Below are 17103 nucleotides of genomic sequence, written 5' to 3'. Positions count from 1 at the left end.
AAAGTCATGGTGACTGGGACCTCAGGTTAATTTTGTTCATCCTTCCCATTCCCATTAGCATGATATCAAAGCAAAGTCATGAGGCAATTTCTTCAAATTTGGCACAAATGTCCACTTTACCTTAATTGATTGCGATGGCCAAAGGTCAAGCTCATATCTGTAAAATACCTTGAAAAAATGTCTTAGAATGTAGCGAAAAAGATCAAAATCACTTGACCATCCCGTTACTGTAACTGTGATATCACAGGAGTTACTATTTTTTTCAGTTTTGAAAGGTTGTTCTCTAGTTACAGCACAAGTAATTTTTACATTACAATGTTTAGTTTCACTGGCGTATAGCACTACAGATATTATTGTTTATTGCTAGTAATTAAAGGCACGGTATCTCAAAAATCAAAAGAAATCATGTTGGATGATATTTCCAGTTAAAGGACATTTTTCATTCTCACTGAATCAAAGGATTAATCAATTAAAACTTAATAAAGCTTCTACTTGCAGTATAGTTTTGCACCAGTAGATCTATACTTGTAGTTGTGTATCCTTTATTGTGTCCAATTTAATTTCTTATCATCAAACACAGCAAAACAAGTTGCTATGAAATAAACCATTTAAGATATCCAATAGTTACTGACTTAATTATTTCATTATTAATCCTTTGCAGAAAACATGTAGTGCATTTCTGCTGACATATTAGAATATATGTCAGCAAAGATGAGTTCATGATTGAAAAAAGATGCTAAAGCTGTGTATGTGTACTTTTCTAACATATTAGTACTAGTTAGAGTTGCATAAAATGTTTTTTTAAGGTAAGGGATCATTCATTTTTAGATTTTTCCCATTACGTGTCTTTTGGTATTTTTCTCGGGTTTGATCAATATGATGTAGCATTTAGGTACAAAAATGCAAATTAATAAACCAAATGCTGAAGACAAAATTGCAAATGTTTCAGCAGCTACAGTGAACTTTCCAGGAGAGCTGATGTATGCTGGGATAAAGGTGATCCATACAGTGCAGAATATCAGCATGCTGAATGTGATAAATTTGGCTTCATTAAAATTATCTGGCAGCTTTCTTGCCAGAAATGCTAGAACTAAACATATTATTGCAAGAAGTCCTATGTACCCCAGCACTGCATAAAAAGCTGCCTCAGAACCTGGGTTACATTCTAAAACTATCTTCTTATTACTGTATTTAAAAACCATTTCTGGGAAAGGAGGATTCAACTTAAGCCACAATATACATATTAATATCTGCATCACAGTACAAGAACAAACTATGATTCTTTGCTGCGCAGGACCAAACTTTATTGCAGCACTGTTGCCAGGAAATGTGGCTTTAAAAGCTGTGACAACAACAATAGTTTTTCCCAAGACACTGGAAATACAAAGTGCAAATGTCACAGCAAAAGCTGTGTGGCGTAACATGCATGTCCAGACTGTGGGTCTGCCAATGAAAGTGAGAGGACAGAGAAAACACAGCAACAGAAAACAGCTCAGCTCAGAGTTGCTGGCCTTAATCACAGGAGTTTCTCTGTAGCGAATAAAAACCATCACTGTGGCCAGTGACAGGGAGGCACCTAGCAGAGATACAACTGTGACAGCTATTCCCATTGGCTCCTGATATGTCAGAAACTCAATTGTTTTAGGAAAACACCCGTCTCTCCTGTCATTGGACCAATATTCCTGTGGACAAGATGTGAACTCTGCTGCACCTACAAGGATCAAATAAAAGTATGATTTTTAAATTTAGATGTTAAGTTTCAACAAAATGAGTGATACTTATGTAATATAATGAAGTCTGAAGAGAAAACATGTAAAATCATGCAATGCAGTATTATAGATAGTTTTAAATATGAATGTTTAGTATTTAGTATGACATACAGGCTTTTGATAAATATCTGGGCTACCTGTTGAATTGGCTATGGTTCCATCAGTACATTGGATACAGTCAAAACAACAGGTGGGTTTTCCCTTAATTTGAGCTTTCCTGGTCCCTACTGGACAAACATTCGAGCACAATGATGTGGGAACCTAGAAAACAAAATCCATGAAGAATTTTTCAGTGTTAATATATAATAATGGAGTGGGCAGAACGAAGATTTACTAATGTTGTGATCACTGAATGAGAAAAAAATTTTAATGATTACTGTTTTTCCAGTTCTCCACACGATTTCTTCCTCTTTGATGTTGAGCTCATTAGCACCATTAGCATCAGAGGCAAAATGGCCGAGTGTGACATGTTTCACCTGCCCATTAATGAGCTGCCAGTTAACAATGTCATAAAATGCTGGAGGGTCACCGTTCTGATCAAAGAACACATTATCTCCAAACTGATTTCTGAAATTTACCCTTTGTAACTTGTCAGTGACCTGAGAAAGGAACATATTTTATGTTAGATATGCTGTGTTAATAAGTGTTTACACTAAATTTACTTTACTCACTTAACTGTTTGGGATATCGTGGATTTTATTTACATTATTTCTCACCTGTTTGGGCTGAATTTCTGATATATTTAAACAAGGCCTCAGTGGCTTTTCCCCAGCTGGTTGACAGAATAGGAGCTCATGTAGGGCATGTGCAATGGCATAAACTGCTTTATATACATTATAGGTTTCTCTGAGCTCCGATACATCAAATAACATATTCTGGGAATTGATAAATGTCTCATTGCCTGCGCATATTTTAAATGTTGCTTCATTATCAATGTGCTCCCCAGGTAAAACTGGTCTGCAGCCCACCATGACTTCCCAGAAATCTCTTACAAAAGCTGCATTTAGATGCTTATAAGGACTAATGCCTGTAAGATATGGTTTTAGATCTGGTATTGACACCTTCTGACCCACAAATCCTAGGGTTCCACCAAAAGCCTGGTAAATTTCTGGCGTGGAAGGTCGAGGTGCTGTTGTCCAGGCATAAATAGAGAGCCACTGAATTCCTGTTATGTTCTGTTTTACTATCTCTGTCATCAAAGGATAAAAGTCGCCCTCAGGAACATAGGCCAGAATGACTTTAACAGTTGACTGCTTGATCATTTCCACAACATTGAGAATTTTATCCATGTTGTACGTAAGTAGAATTGTCCCAACAAATGCAATACAAACACCAAACTTTTGAACTTCTTCAGTAAATGCCAGGACCCCATTCCGGCCATAGTCGTTATCTGACTGTATGACCCCGATCCACTCCCAGCCAAAACGTTTGACTAGTGCTGCTACTACTCTGAGGAAGTTACAAGCTTCAGCAACTGAGATAGGAGAGACTGTACAAACAACAATTGTTGCCCGGGTTCTTCACCAGTCAAAGCTTCATGGGAGAGTGGCAAGGAAAAAGCAACTGTTGAAGAAAACCCATTTTAAATCACAAATTGAGTTCACCAATAGGCATGTGAAAGACTATTTTCTTTGAGGGTGGGAGAGAGGGTGTTCTTTGCAGGATGTTTGACTCTCATGGCATTTTCACATTATCTACCCTGGCCCCCTGGTCTAAAGATTTGCAGAAATTAATAAAACATAGCTATCTAAACAGTTAAAGTAAAAGTTAAGCTGTATTTATGCTGAAATTATGTGAAACAAACTGAAGCGGGGTGAATCTCCACTTGTAGAAATCCTTAAGATATGCTGATAGAATTCAGAATATTGCAAAAAATTTAAAAGCATTGGTAGAACAAGCAGAAGAAGTATTTTTAACAATCAATTCTCTATTGTATGCTTTTATTAACCAGGATCTAAAAGAGAAGACTTTTATTTTAAAAGTTCAAAGATCATCAGTGTGGACTCATATTAATATCAATTGCTTAATAACATAAATACATTATCGTTCACAGACCGACAGTAACGTTGCATTAGTAAATGTAGATTTATTTTGAAAATCTTTTCAAGACATGAAAAATGACATACACTAAATGTCGTCCATGCCTCAACAGCATTAACAGTGATTATCATTTATCAATCATCCGTTACTGGTAAAGCAAGTGATCAGTGACAATGATGTTCTGTTTTCACCAACAGTGTATAACTTAGCGCACATTTTACTGCTAAATTACAGAATATATTAAATAAGATCATAATACAAAAACTACAGATGGTTTTGTTTTGATTTTCTGAATTATAATGCTAAATAATCTTACTTTGATAATATTCTATTAATATTACTATTACTATATTACTGAATGTGAGAACTGAGAATAGCATGTTTTAAAATTAAGAAATTGTGTTGTTCAAAATTTTCCCCATGACATGTCTCTTTGTATTTTTCTCTGGCTTAATCAATATAATGTAGCATTTGGGAACAAAAATGCAAATTAATAGACTGAATGCTGAAGACAAAATTGCAAATGTTTCCACAGCTACAGTGAACTTTCCAGGAGAGCTGATGTATGCTGGGATAAAGGTGATCCACACAGAGCAGAATATCAGCATGCTGAATGTGATAAACTTGGCTTCATTAAAATTATCAGGCAACTTTCTTGCTAGAAATGCTAGAACTAAACATATTACTGCAAGAAGTCCTATGTACCCCAGCACTACATAAAAAGCTGCCTCAGAACCTGGGTTACATTCTAAAACTATCTTCTTGTGACTGTATTTAAAAACCATGTCTGGGAAAGGAGGATTCAACTTAAGCCACAATATACATATTAATATCTGAATCACAGTACAAGAACAAACTATGATTCTTTGCTGAGCAGGACCAAACTTTATTGCAGCATTGTTGCCAGGAAATGTGGCTTTAAAAGCTGTAACAACAACAATAGTTTTTCCCAAGACACTGGAAATACAGAGTGCAAATGTCACCCCAAAAGTTGTTTGGCGTAACATGCATGTCCAGACTGTGGGTCTGCCAAGAAAAGTGAGAGGACAGAGAAAACACAGCAGCAGAGAAAACAACAGAAAACAGCTCAGCTCAGAGTTGCTGGCCTTAATCACAGGAGTTTCTCTGTAGCGAATAAAAATCATCATTGTGGCCAGTGACAGGGAGGCACCTAGCAAAGATACAACTGTGACAGCTATTCCCATTGGCTCCTGATATGTCAGAAACTCAAGTGTTTTAGGAAAACACCCGTCTCTCCTGTCATTGGACCAGTATTCATGTGGGCAGGGTGTGCACTCTACTGCACCTGATAAGGACAAACAGAACATTCAAGTTATACATCTGGAAGTTACTTTGCATAAATTGAAATCATAATTATGAAATGTAATACATTTTAAAGATATCTTTTGATAAATGTCCAGGTTACCTGTTGAATTGGCTATGGTTCCATCAGCACATGGGATGCAGTCAAAACAACAGGTGGGTTTTCCTTTAATCTGAGCTTTTCTGGTCCCTACTGGACAAACATTAGAGCACAATGATGTCGGAACCTGAAGAAAGAAATCAGTGAAGAATCTTCCAGTTTAAATTTGCAATAGCAGTGTGGTCAGAACAAATATTTCCTAATCATTAGCTCATTACATGAGAGCAAGTTGTAATTGTTTACCATGTTTCCTGTCCTCCACATAATATTTTCTGCCTGGATGCTTAGCTCATAAGCACCATTAGCATCAGAGGCAAAGTGACCTATTGTGACATGTTGCACCTGCCTGTTTATCAGCTGCCAGTTAATAATGTCATAATAAGCTGGAGGGTCACCATTTTTATCAAAGAACACTTGATCTCCAAACTGATTAGTAAATTTTATAGATTGTAAGTGGTCAATAACCTAGGAAAGGCACATATTTCATGTTAGATTTTAGTTTTTATAGTAAGACAAACACTTTACCTTTCTATTGACACATTTATTTAGTTTTGGAATACTGTGGATTTTATTTGCATTATTTCTCACCGGTTTGGGCTGAATGTCTGATATATTTAAACAAGGCTTCACTGTTTTTTCTCCAACTGGTTGGCAGAATACCAGCTGATGAAGAGCATGTGCAATGGCATAAACTGCTTTATACACATTATATGGGTCTCTGAGCTCAGTTACATTAAAGAACACATCCTGGGAATTCATTAATGTCTCATTGCCTGTGCATATTTTATTTGTTGTCTCAGTATCAATGTGCTCCCCAGGTAAAACAGGTCTGCAGCCCACCACAGTCTCCCAGAAATCCCTCACAAAAGCTGCACTTGGATCCTTATAAGGACTAATGCTTGTAAGAAATGGTTGTAGATTTGGCATAGCCATCTTTCGACCCACAAACCCTAGGGCTCCACCAAAAGCTTGATACATTTCTGGTGTGGAAGGTCGAGGTGCTGTTATCCAGGCATCTGTAGAAAGCCACTGAATTCCTGTTATGTTCTGTTTCACTATCTCTGTCATCAAAGGATAAAAGTCACCCTCAGGAACAAAAGCCAGAATGACTTTGACAGTTGACTGCTTGATTATTTCCACAACATTAAGAATTTTTTCTATGTTGTACGTACGTAGAATTTTCCCAACAAATGCAATACAAACACCTAATTTTTTTACTTCTTCACTAAATGCCAGAATTCCACTTCGACCATAGTCATTATCTGACTGTATGACCCCGATCCACTCCCAGCCAAAACGTTTGATCAGTGCTGCCAAAGCTTTTGCCTGGAAGTAGTCGCTGGAGACTGTACGAAAAAAAGTTGGATATTTCACTCTGTTACTCAGGCATGCACATGATGAAAAGTAACTTATCTGAAAGATAGAAATAACATCCAAACATTATGAAAAAAACAAACAAACATAACAACCCAGCAATTTTACAAAACATTTATGCTGTAAAATATTCTTGGTTATTTAATATTTCTGTCTCTTACTATTGGCAGCTGAAATGATCCAAAGGTTCCAGCAACAGCTAAAGACTGAGATGATCCTGACTCTGCTATAAGAGCAGATATTGCTGGAGGACAAGGGGAAGTCGAGCTGATCTCTTCTACTCCACTAGCCAGTGTTAGTGCAGCACGTAAAGCACTTGTAGGAGATGCACAAGAGCTAAGGATCCTGTAGCCAAGAGATATGTTTGGTAGGAGAGTGGGATCCTGGTTGATTTCTTCAATTGAAAATATCATTACTTGTGTCCAACGAAACGATCTCAGGTCAAATCTGTGAAAGGTTGTGGTGATTGGAGCAGGCTGTTTCTGCTGTACACATCTATATATTGGCAAGTTTGTAAGATAAGAGTAAAGAAGCATGTATGGACAGCAGGAAACTCAGCTGTACTACAACTTACCCTTCACATTTCACTTCTGGTGGCTCCCTCTCATATGTAGATGTTCTGATTACCTCTTTGAGAAAAACAGGAAAAATCCCTCCGATCATTATGTCTCCCCGTTTAAACATACTTGGCATGTTAAAGCTACCAAATTGTTCACAACCCCAAACTGTGTTCCAGTAAAGAAAAGACAAACATAGAAGGATAATGTAACTCTCTGAATGTTTCTTCTGCATTTTCTAAAAGAGATGAGGACACAGCTTATTTAACAACTCTGCTCAACATAGGTGGATGTACTCTCTTCATAAAAAAGCTTCTTTATTCCCACAGGGCAGAGCAAGTAAGACTCCTAAAAATGGCACAGCAGTGAAAACCCATTGCTTAGTGCCACGGAGATATGCACTATTCAGCTCAATATGCTTCAACATCAAGAAAAAATTGTCAACCAACATACACATTACATAGCAAAATAATGTGCACTATGTGCGTTGTTCTTATTATAGGTAATAAATGAGACACCATAAAAGTTATGCTGTTGAACGACTAAGTATGTATTTATGTACTGTATGTTAATACATATTAATAATAATTAATCTCTTAATAAACATTAACACTTTACTTTTTTTTTTTATTACGTATGACATATTATATATGTTAAGTCGTAATAGTGTATATAGTTGTAGATTCTCGTAAAATGTTTATTACTTTTGTATTTTTGCACACCCTCTCATTCTTTTTGCACATTACTGTTACTGCACTGACCTGCTGTAGCAATTGAATTTCCCCAATGTGGGATCAATAAAGAATATCTTATCTTATTACTCTGTGGTGTCAACAACAGTACATGTCTTATTAAATTACATCCCACTTTTACAACCATACCATATAAACAACGCAACATTAGAATGTTTAACCCAATTCCCCCAATCCACTTGGTCTAGCCCATGACATCACTGATAATGTCATAGAGGTTTTTATAAAGAAAAAAGTAATTGGGTTAATTGGTAGCTTTTCAATATGTCTCTTGCATGCATTGCAAGTATAATTTACTAACTTAGAAGCTCATAGCTCAATCAATAACATCAAACTTAATCAATAGCCTACTTGTCTGTATTTATTCAGAAAATATTGATGTAATCATAATGCAGCCTAATGATTAACACAAACAAATCTGGGATAGTATGTGTTTTCATAGTTACACATTAAAACTAGAAATCTGGCTAAACAAAAATTTAGCATGGTTTCAAAAATGTGTATGGCAGAAATAAAAGAACTTATAACCAGATTTCTTAATAAAATAACTTAAGCATTGATGTGTAAAGCATTGGTATTCTTACCAACTTTGTCACACACCCCTCCCTTTTAGACTGTTATTCCTCAGAATTACAGGACAAGAAATCCACAATTAGATTCTTACGTCCTGGTCTGTATTGGACCTTAAAAATGCTAAGGCTGGAGAGACAAATAGCATCTGGTTATTCTGGCATTAATGTCTTTCATTTTGTGGATCCATTGTAATGCACAATAATCTGTTTCAAGAACAAAGTCTTTGCCAATAAGGTGATATTTCAGTGTATAAAGCCCACTTGAGTGCTAGTGATACCTTTTTGACTACTGAGTGATTAATGTTCCTCGAAAATTATTTTTGGCTAATTTACTACACAGGCATCTGGTTCTCACCCTCCTCACCTTGAATTAACACAGCTCTGAGTCCTACTCCAAAAGCACCTGTCTGCAACAACAACTTTTCATTACAAGCGCCACTACCCTTTACAGAGGTCAAGGATCATCAAAAAGTTGGCATTGGCCAGATGCTAAATAAGTTCATCTACCCTTGGCAATGGATAGGGATGTTGGGGCCAGTAAAAAACATTCTTGAAAATGTTTTTGCCTGTCCTAAATGTCCTGTCCAAAGGATCGAGTGACTCAGGTTAAGGATTGTAGGATTAGCTGATCACCTATCTGGCTGCGGTGATACAGCCTGTCTCCCTTTATCACAAACCCTTCTTTCCCTCTACCTGTCACTTCAGTTGACTCAGGCACACAGAAGTAGCACAAAGTTGTTAGACTGACATCCTGTCTCTGTAGTTTAGCAATGTCACTAGAAAGGGCAACAGTCAGAGTCTACTGCCTTGGACACCTTCTCAGCTACTTTTGTCTACTTTGTTTTATCTCCTCTGTCTCCTGCTTTTTTGTTCTTTCACCTTTCTGGTGTGCTCACTATCGGGCACTGCTTAGGTAACTACTTCCATCCTGCTGTAGACATAGCCTGTTTTTGTTTACTAGTAGACCTAGTGGCAACTAACAGACTCTCATTGGCACAGCTAGTCCTAGCCTCAAAGAACTGCTTGGCTATTAACTCAGCCAGAATTGGGAGATCGCTGCCTAATCAACCTGATAGAGTAGCTGATCAGATACTTCCACTGAGAGCAAATAATGTTGACCTTCAACCTGAATAACTACCTTTGCTATAGAGTAATTTACCATCAAGAATACAGAACACACCGTCACTCAAAAAATATCGTTCTTTGGGAGACTGTCCTGTCTGGACTAGGGTGCAATTACGACAGTCAACAAGCGCTATACAAGGTCTGTCTTCTATAAACACAGCTATTATAGTGATCCTCATGTTTACACTCTTTGAATTTTAGAGGCAGGTAACTAGGGTGCAAAGCACATATAGTTCTTGGTAACCTGTGCCTTGGGACATGCTGCTTTAAAATGACCTGTCTGACTACATAAATGTCATGCTAAGAGGGATTTGCTTCTGTGGACAGGTTTGGGTACATTTAAGGATGAGATGCTATTAGCTTGTGTTCCTGGCTCTAAAATCACTCTCACCAAGTGGCTTACCAGAAGGTGCAGGTGGGTGGGGCTTAGCTGAAAATGTTTTGATGGATGGCAGGCAGCCAGGAATGGTTCATCAGATGCTTCTTTAGAGATCTTGGGGTTCCACTCTTTCTCCCAGGTGCGCAGTTCAGGGTTTAGGTCTTTCAGTAATTGCTCCATGGTAATGTTGTCTCCTATTTACTCTTTTGTCTTTTGTTTGGGCACCATCCACTTATCATACAAGTCCATTGTATCGTCAATGTCCATGGCTACATATGCAGCATGGAGCTAAGTGAGGAGCCCACTCCTCATGGGGCCACTGACAGGCATGAACAATTCTTCAAAAAGAAACTAAATAATATTCAATGTCCTCATTTTCATTGAAGGGCAGCATTTTAAGACTTACCAGCCAGGGGAATTCTACTAATCAACTGTAATGGGTCAGCATCAGGCCTCTCTTGACTTATCTGATGTCAGGTGGCACCAGTGCATGCTGTGTAGAGGCCATGGATTAGAATGCTGCACTTTCTCTTGGTTGGTGAAGGTCCTGATGGCTCTGCAGCACCCCTAGTTGGAGCTGGGAAAACTGGACACCTCTTTGTGCTTGCACTCCTGCTCCACCCTGGCATAACGATCTGCCTGCTGTTGCATCAAACATTGCAGAAGATTTGCCAATCCAAGAACACTTTTTCCTCCAGGGACAGGTCCTTTGCGTTCCCCTAGCCAGTCACCGACATATTGAAACTCTTCAAGTAGGCACTCAGTTGCCCATTCCTTTTTTACTGCCTCGTACAGGCCTGCAAGCTTCAACTTCCACCAAATGTGGTGTAGCCTGGCCAAAGTAGCTAACAATATACGAAGCAGAGTCAGCAAATTTAATGAGGTTCCAAAAATATTGTGATTTATTTTTATTGAAATTGTAGTTGAACAAGGTTTATTCTGGTAATAGTCCAAAGGTACTACAGTGCCTGTAAAAAGTATTCACCCCATTCGATGTTTCATCTTTTTTTGATGTTATAAATAAATCATGGTCAATAAAAGTTGGCGACTTCGACAAAAGAATTAACTATATCAAAGTGAAAACAGCGTTTGCATTAATATTCACCCGTTTCAGGTCAGTATTTAGTAGATGAACCTTTGGCTGCCATCACAGCATGGAGTCTGTGTGAATAGGTCTCAATTGGGCTTGCACATCTGGAGACTGGAATTTTACTTTGCCATTCTACTTTGCAAAACTGCTCAAGCTTTGTCAAGTTGTGGGGGGATTGGGTGTGAACAGCCTTTTTCAAGTCCATCCACAAATTCTCTATTGAATTGAGGTCTAGACAATTTCTGTGTAATTTTCGGTGTATGCTTTGCATTATTGTTTTACTGGAAAATAAATCATATCCCAAGCTGTAGTTATCTTGCCCAATGAATAAGATTGTTATTTTAAGTTATATTTTGCCACATTCATCTTACCCTCTACCTTCACAAGCCTTCTAGGACTGGCTGCCAAGAAGAATCCCCACAGCATGATGCTGCCACAACTGTGTTTCACAATGGGGATAGTGTGTTTGTGGTGATGTGCAGTGTTTGGTGGGCGCCAAACATAGCGTATTGTCTGATGGCCAAAAAGCACCATTTTGGTCTCATCAGACCAAAGAACACTCTTCCACTGGACCACGGAATCTTTCACATGCATATTGGTGAACTCAAGTTGTGATTTAACATGAGTTTCTTCAACAGCAGCTTTCTTCTTGCCACTCTCCCATAAAGATTTGACTGGTTAAGAACCTGGGCAACAGTTGTTGTTTGTACAGTCTCTCCTATCTCAGTAGCTAAAGCTTGTAACTCCCTCAGAGCAGTCATCGGTGTGTTAGTGGCCTCTCTCACTAGTCTTCCGTCTTGCACTGGTCACTCAGTATGTGTGGACGGGTGTTCTAGGCAGATTTAGACATGTGCCATATTCCTTCCATTTCTTGACGATGGATTTCACTGAACTCCAGGGGATGTTCAGTGCCTTGGAGATTTGTTTGTATCCATCCCGACTTATGCTTTTTAATGACCTGTTCTCTGAGTTGCTGGAAGTGTTCTTTTGTCTTCACGGTGTAATTGTAGCCAGGAATACTGATTAACCAGTGGATAGACCTTCCAGACACAAGTGTCTTTATACTGCAATCACTTAAGACACATTCATTGCACTCAGGTGATCCTCAATTCACTAACTGTAGGGACATATAAGCATCAAATAACCTCTGTTGGATTAGGTCAGTCATTGTGGGTGAATATTAATGCAAACACTGATTTGACCTTACATATATTTATTTAATTGACATTACTTTGTAGAAACCTGTTTTCACTTTGACAATAATGAGATATTTTTAAAATCATGCATATAGACACACATATGTTAGAAGTGCACTCTGTTCTTTTTTTTTTTTTAACACAAGGATAGACGGATTAGCTTCTGGTGGTGGTCAAAAGTCATGGTGACTGGGACCTCAGGTTCATTTTGTCCATCCTTCCCCTTCCCATGAGCATGACATCAAAGCAAAGTCATAAGGGAATTTCTTCAAATTTGGCACAAGGTCCACTTTGATTAAATTGATTGCGATGGTCAAAGTGCAAGATCATATCTTTAAAATACCTTGAAAAAATGTCTTAGAATCTAGCGAAAAAGGTTTTCTGTAATTGTGATATCACAGGAGTTACAAATTGTTTAAATTTTGAAAGGTTGTTCTCAAGTTAAAGCACAAGTAATTTCCCATTACAATGTTTAGTTTCACTGGTGTATAGCACTAAAGATATTATTGTTTATTGCTAGTAATTAAAGGCACGATATCTCAAAAGAAAACATGTTGGATGATGTCTCCAGTGAAAGGACTTTTTTCATTCTCACTGAATCAAAGGATTAATTAAACTTAATAAAGCTTCTACTTGCAGTGTAGTTTTGCCCCAGTAGAGCTTCACTTGTAGTTGTGTATGTCTACTACTTTTGATATGTACATCCTTTATTGTGTCCAATTTAATTTCTTATCATACGACATTTTCTTCTTTCTTTAAATTGCATTCACAACTATGGCTTTAACACAACACTTACAAACACAGTAAAACAATTTGCTTTGAAATAAACCATTTAAGATATCCAAAAGTTACTGACTTAATTATTTCATTATTCATCCTTTGCAGAAAACATGTAGTGCATTTCTGCTGACATATTAGAATATATGTCAGCAAAGTTAGGATCATGATTAAGAAAAGATGCTAAAGCTGTGTATGTGTACCTTTCTAACATATTAGTACTAAGAGTTGCATAAAATGTTTTTTTAAGCTAAGGGATCATTCTTTTTTTAGATTTTTCCCATGACATGTCTTTTGGTATTTTTTTCTGGTTTGATCAATATGATGTAGCATTTGGGTACAAAAATGCAAATTAATAAACCAAAAGCTGAAGACAAAATTGCAAATGTTTCAGCAGCTACAGTGAACTTTCCAGGAGAGCTGATGTATGCTGGGATAAAGGTGATCCACACAGCACAAAATATCAACATACTAAATGTGATAAATTTGGCTTCATTAAAATTATCAGGCAACTTTCTTGCTAGAAATGCTAAAACTAAACATATTATCGCAAGAATTCCTATGTACCCCAGCACTGCATAAAAAGCTGCCTCAGAACCTGGGTTACATTCTAAAACTATCTTCTTATTACTGTATCTGAAAACCATATCTGGGAAAGGGTGGGTTCAACTTAAGCCACAATATACATATTAATTTTTGAATAACAGTACAGGAACAAACTATGATCCTTTGCTGTGCAGGACCAAACTTTCTTGCAGCTTTGTTCCCAGGAAATGTGGCTTTAAAAGCTGTGACAACAACAATAGTTTTTCCCAAAACACTGGAAATACAAAGTGCAAATGTCACCCCAAAAGCTGTGTGGCGTAACATGCATGTCCAGACTGTGGGTCTGCCAATGAAAGTGAGAGGACAGAGAAAACACAGCAGCAGAGAAAACAACAGAAAATAGCTCAGCTCAGTGTTGCTGGCCTTAATCACAGGAGTTTCTCTGTAGCAGATAAAAACCATCATCGTAGCCAGTGACAGAGAGGCACCTAGAAGAGATACAACTGTGACAGCTATTCCCATTGGCTCCTGATATGTCAGAAACTCAATAGTTTTAGGTAAACACTTATCTTTCCTGTCATTGGACCAGTATTCCTGTGGACAGGGTGTGCACTCTGTGGCACCTGATGAGACAACAAAGCATGAGTTGTGCACCTAGTTAGTTTGCACAAAATGAAGTAATCCATATCAAATGTAAGAAATGAAACATGCTAAATTTTGCAACATAATGTTTTAACCATTAAATATGTGGGAAAAATTATTAACATTACTGTTTTTGCGATGAAATTAGTTTCAGTATGATTAGTTTAGTGTGACATACATACAGGTTTGTGTTACCTGTTAAATTGGCTATAGTTCCATCAGCACATGGGATACAATCAAAACAACAGGTAGGTTTTCCTTTAATTTGAGCTTTCCTGGTCCCTACTGGACAAACGTTAGAGCACAGTGATGTTGGAACCTAAAAAAAAAAATAAAATCAGAATCTTTCAGTTTAAAAATATCACAATGGTAAGAACAGAACAAATCTTTGCAAATGATTAGGTGAATGCTTAAGAAAAAATTGTGATGATTACCATTTTTCCTGTCCTCCACACAATATTGTCCTCTTGAATAATCAGTTTATAAGCACCATTAGCAACAGAAGCATAATGACCCACTGTAACGTGGCGCACCTGCCCATTTATCAGCTGCCAGTTAATAATATCATAATAAGCTGGAGGGTCACCATTCTTATCAAAAAACACATTATCTCCAAACTGATTCCTGAAAGTTAGGGTTTGTAACTTATCATTGACCTGAGAAAGGAACATGTTTTGTTTAGATATTGTCAAGTGTTCATTCTAACAAAGTAATCTCCACCCATTTATTAGGTTTTAGACTATTGTGTATTGTATTGCCCCATACTTGTGCTGTTATTCACCTGTTTAGGCTGAATGTCTGATATATTCAAACAAGGTATCACTGTTGTTTCTCCAACTGGTTCGCAGAATACAAGCTGATGTAGGGCATGTGCAATAGCATAAACTGCTTTATACACATTATAGGGGTCTCTGAGCTGTGTTACATTAAAAAATATATCCTGGGAATTCATTAAAGTCTCATTGCCTGTGCATATTTTAATTTTGTCAGTGTCGATGTGTTCCCCAGGTAAAACAGGTCTGCAGCCCAACATGACCTCCCAGAAATCCCTCACAAAAGCAGCACTTGGATCTTTATAAGGACTAATGCTCATAAGAAATGGTTTTAGATTTGGCATAGCCATCTTCTGGCCCACAAACCCTAGGGTTCCATCAAAAGCCTGGTAGATTTTTAGTGTGGAAGGCTGAGGTGCTGTTATCCACGCATCAGTAGAAAGCCACTGAATTCCTGTTATGTTCTGTTTCACTAATTCTGTTATCAAAGGAAAAAAGTCCCCTTCAGGAACAAAAGCCAGAATGACTTTGACAGTTGACTGCTTGATCATTTCCACGACATTCAGAATTTTATCCATTGGGTACGTACGTAGAATTGTCCCAACAAATGCAATACAAACACCAAACTTTTTAACTTCTTCAGTAAATGCCAATATCCCATTCCGACCATAGTCATTATCTGACTGTATGACCCCGATCCAATCCCAGCCAAAATGTTTGACCAGTGCTGCCAAAGCTTTAGCCTCAAAGTAGTCACTGGAGAGTGTCCGAAAAAACGTTGGATATTTCACCCTGTTACTCAGGCAGGCACAAGATGAGAAGTAACTTACCTATAAAAGAACACCAAAAAACATCGAAAGTATGAAAAAGCTGCTAACCTAGCACTACAACACACAGAAAATCACAGAAAACCTTTGTTATATCTTTCTCTTACTACTGGCAGTTTAAATGGGCCAAGAGTTCCAGCCACAGCTATAGATTGAGTTGATCCTGCCTCTGCTATAAGGGCAGATATTGCTGGAGGACAGGGGGAAGTCGAGCTGATCTCTTCTACTCCACTAGCCAGTGATAGTGCAGCACGTAAAGCACTTGTAGGAGATGAACAAGAGCTAACAATCCTGTAGCCAAGAGATATGTTTGGCAGGAGAGCGGGATCTTTGTTGATTTCTTCAATTGAAAATATCATTACTTGGGTCCAACGAAAAGATCTCAGGTCAAATCTAAAAAAGGTTGTGATTGAAATGGGTTGTAAAATTACAGACCTGCTGACGTACATGTCCATATAGTGTCAGATTTGTAAGACAAAAGTAAAGGAGCATATATGAAGTACAGAAAAATCAGATATACTACAACTTACCCTTCACATTTCACTTCTGGTGGCTCCCTCTCATATGTCAAAGTATCAAATTTCTCTTTAAGGAAGACAGGAAAAATCCCTCCAATCATTATGTCTCCCTGTTTGAACAAACTTGGCATGTTAAACCTGCCAAACCATTCACAGCCCCAAACTGTGGGTCGGTTAAGAACAGACAAACATAGGAGAATTATGTAGCTCTCTGAATGTCTTTGCTGCATTTTCAAAAAAAAAAAAAAAAAGAAAGAAATTCTATAACACATCCACTGAATCAGACAGATGTGCTCTCTTTATAAACAGTGGATTTATTTCCCACAGGCAGAGCAATAAAAGAATAGTAAGACTGACACAAAAAGGTAAAGGTGATTGTTATATGCAAAACACACCCATGCACTATTCTACTTAACATGGTCATACACAAACCATCTCTCCAAGGAAATTAAAATTCATTCAACCCACTAACAACTTCAACACTAGCTACACATGCTAGAAGATTTTTAAGCACTTTACAGATCTACATTAATTATAAATAACAATAATTATAATAACTTATATAATAACACAAAATATCACTATTAAAAAAGTATATGTTGATAGTATTCTAATACTAATATTTAAAATATATCTACATTAGCAAATACCCAAATTTCACTTAGGCCCACATACAGGGGGTGTGCGTTGATTTTTAAAATTTACTTTTCATTTAATTTCATATGAGTTCTCCAGTAGAGTCC

The 17103-nt window shown here is 37.5% G+C and overlaps 2 protein-coding genes and 1 pseudogene across 2 annotated transcripts; all 3 read right to left on the bottom strand.

The window, feature by feature from the left end:
* Nucleotides 1-824: 824 nt before the first annotated feature.
* Nucleotides 825-3383, bottom strand: LOC113172145 (extracellular calcium-sensing receptor-like). The gene is made up of 5 exons (XM_026374990.1): nucleotides 3374-3383; nucleotides 2738-3243; nucleotides 2246-2368; nucleotides 1907-2030; nucleotides 825-1705 (listed from the first exon to the last, which is right to left on the bottom strand). The coding sequence occupies exons 1-5, from the start codon at nucleotides 3381-3383 to the stop codon at nucleotides 825-827; spliced, it is 1644 nt and encodes a 547-aa protein (XP_026230775.1).
* An 815-nt stretch (nucleotides 3384-4198) lies between these two features.
* On the bottom strand, nucleotides 4199-7269 carry LOC113172137 (extracellular calcium-sensing receptor-like). The gene is made up of 6 exons (XM_026374979.1): nucleotides 7181-7269; nucleotides 6768-7053; nucleotides 6073-6645; nucleotides 5575-5697; nucleotides 5236-5359; nucleotides 4199-5109 (listed from the first exon to the last, which is right to left on the bottom strand). Exons 1-6 carry the CDS (start codon nucleotides 7267-7269, stop codon nucleotides 4199-4201), a joined length of 2106 nt encoding a protein of 701 aa, XP_026230764.1.
* A 6054-nt stretch (nucleotides 7270-13323) lies between these two features.
* Nucleotides 13324-16461, bottom strand: LOC113172121 (annotated as a pseudogene).
* Nucleotides 16462-17103: the final 642 nt, after the last annotated feature.

Source organism: Anabas testudineus, chromosome 13 (genome assembly GCF_900324465.2).
Source record: "Anabas testudineus chromosome 13, fAnaTes1.2, whole genome shotgun sequence".
NCBI lineage: Eukaryota > Metazoa > Chordata > Actinopteri > Anabantiformes > Anabantidae > Anabas > Anabas testudineus.
The sequence above is the reverse complement of the archived record's forward strand: the minus strand, read 5'-3'. Positions and strand labels throughout refer to the sequence as shown.

Excerpts from the sequence above, each read along its gene's own strand:
- LOC113172145 (XM_026374990.1), bottom strand. Across the intron at positions 2,369-2,737 it reads GAGATTTCTGGGAAGTCATG|GTCACTGACAAGTTACAAAG; the intron begins GTGGGCTGCAGA and ends TTCCTTTCTCAG. Across the intron at positions 2,031-2,245 it reads GGCAGCTCATTAATGGGCAG|GTTCCCACATCATTGTGCTC; the intron begins GTGAAACATGTC and ends TTTGTTTTCTAG.
- LOC113172137 (XM_026374979.1), bottom strand. The coding sequence starts at position 7,269 with ATGATCGGAGGGATTTTTCCTGTTTTTCTCAAAGAGGTAATCAGAACA. Across the intron at positions 6,646-6,767 it reads GATCATTTCAGCTGCCAATA|ATAAGTTACTTTTCATCATG; the intron begins GTAAGAGACAGA and ends TCTATCTTTCAG. Across the intron at positions 5,698-6,072 it reads GGGATTTCTGGGAGACTGTG|GTTATTGACCACTTACAATC; the intron begins GTGGGCTGCAGA and ends TGCCTTTCCTAG.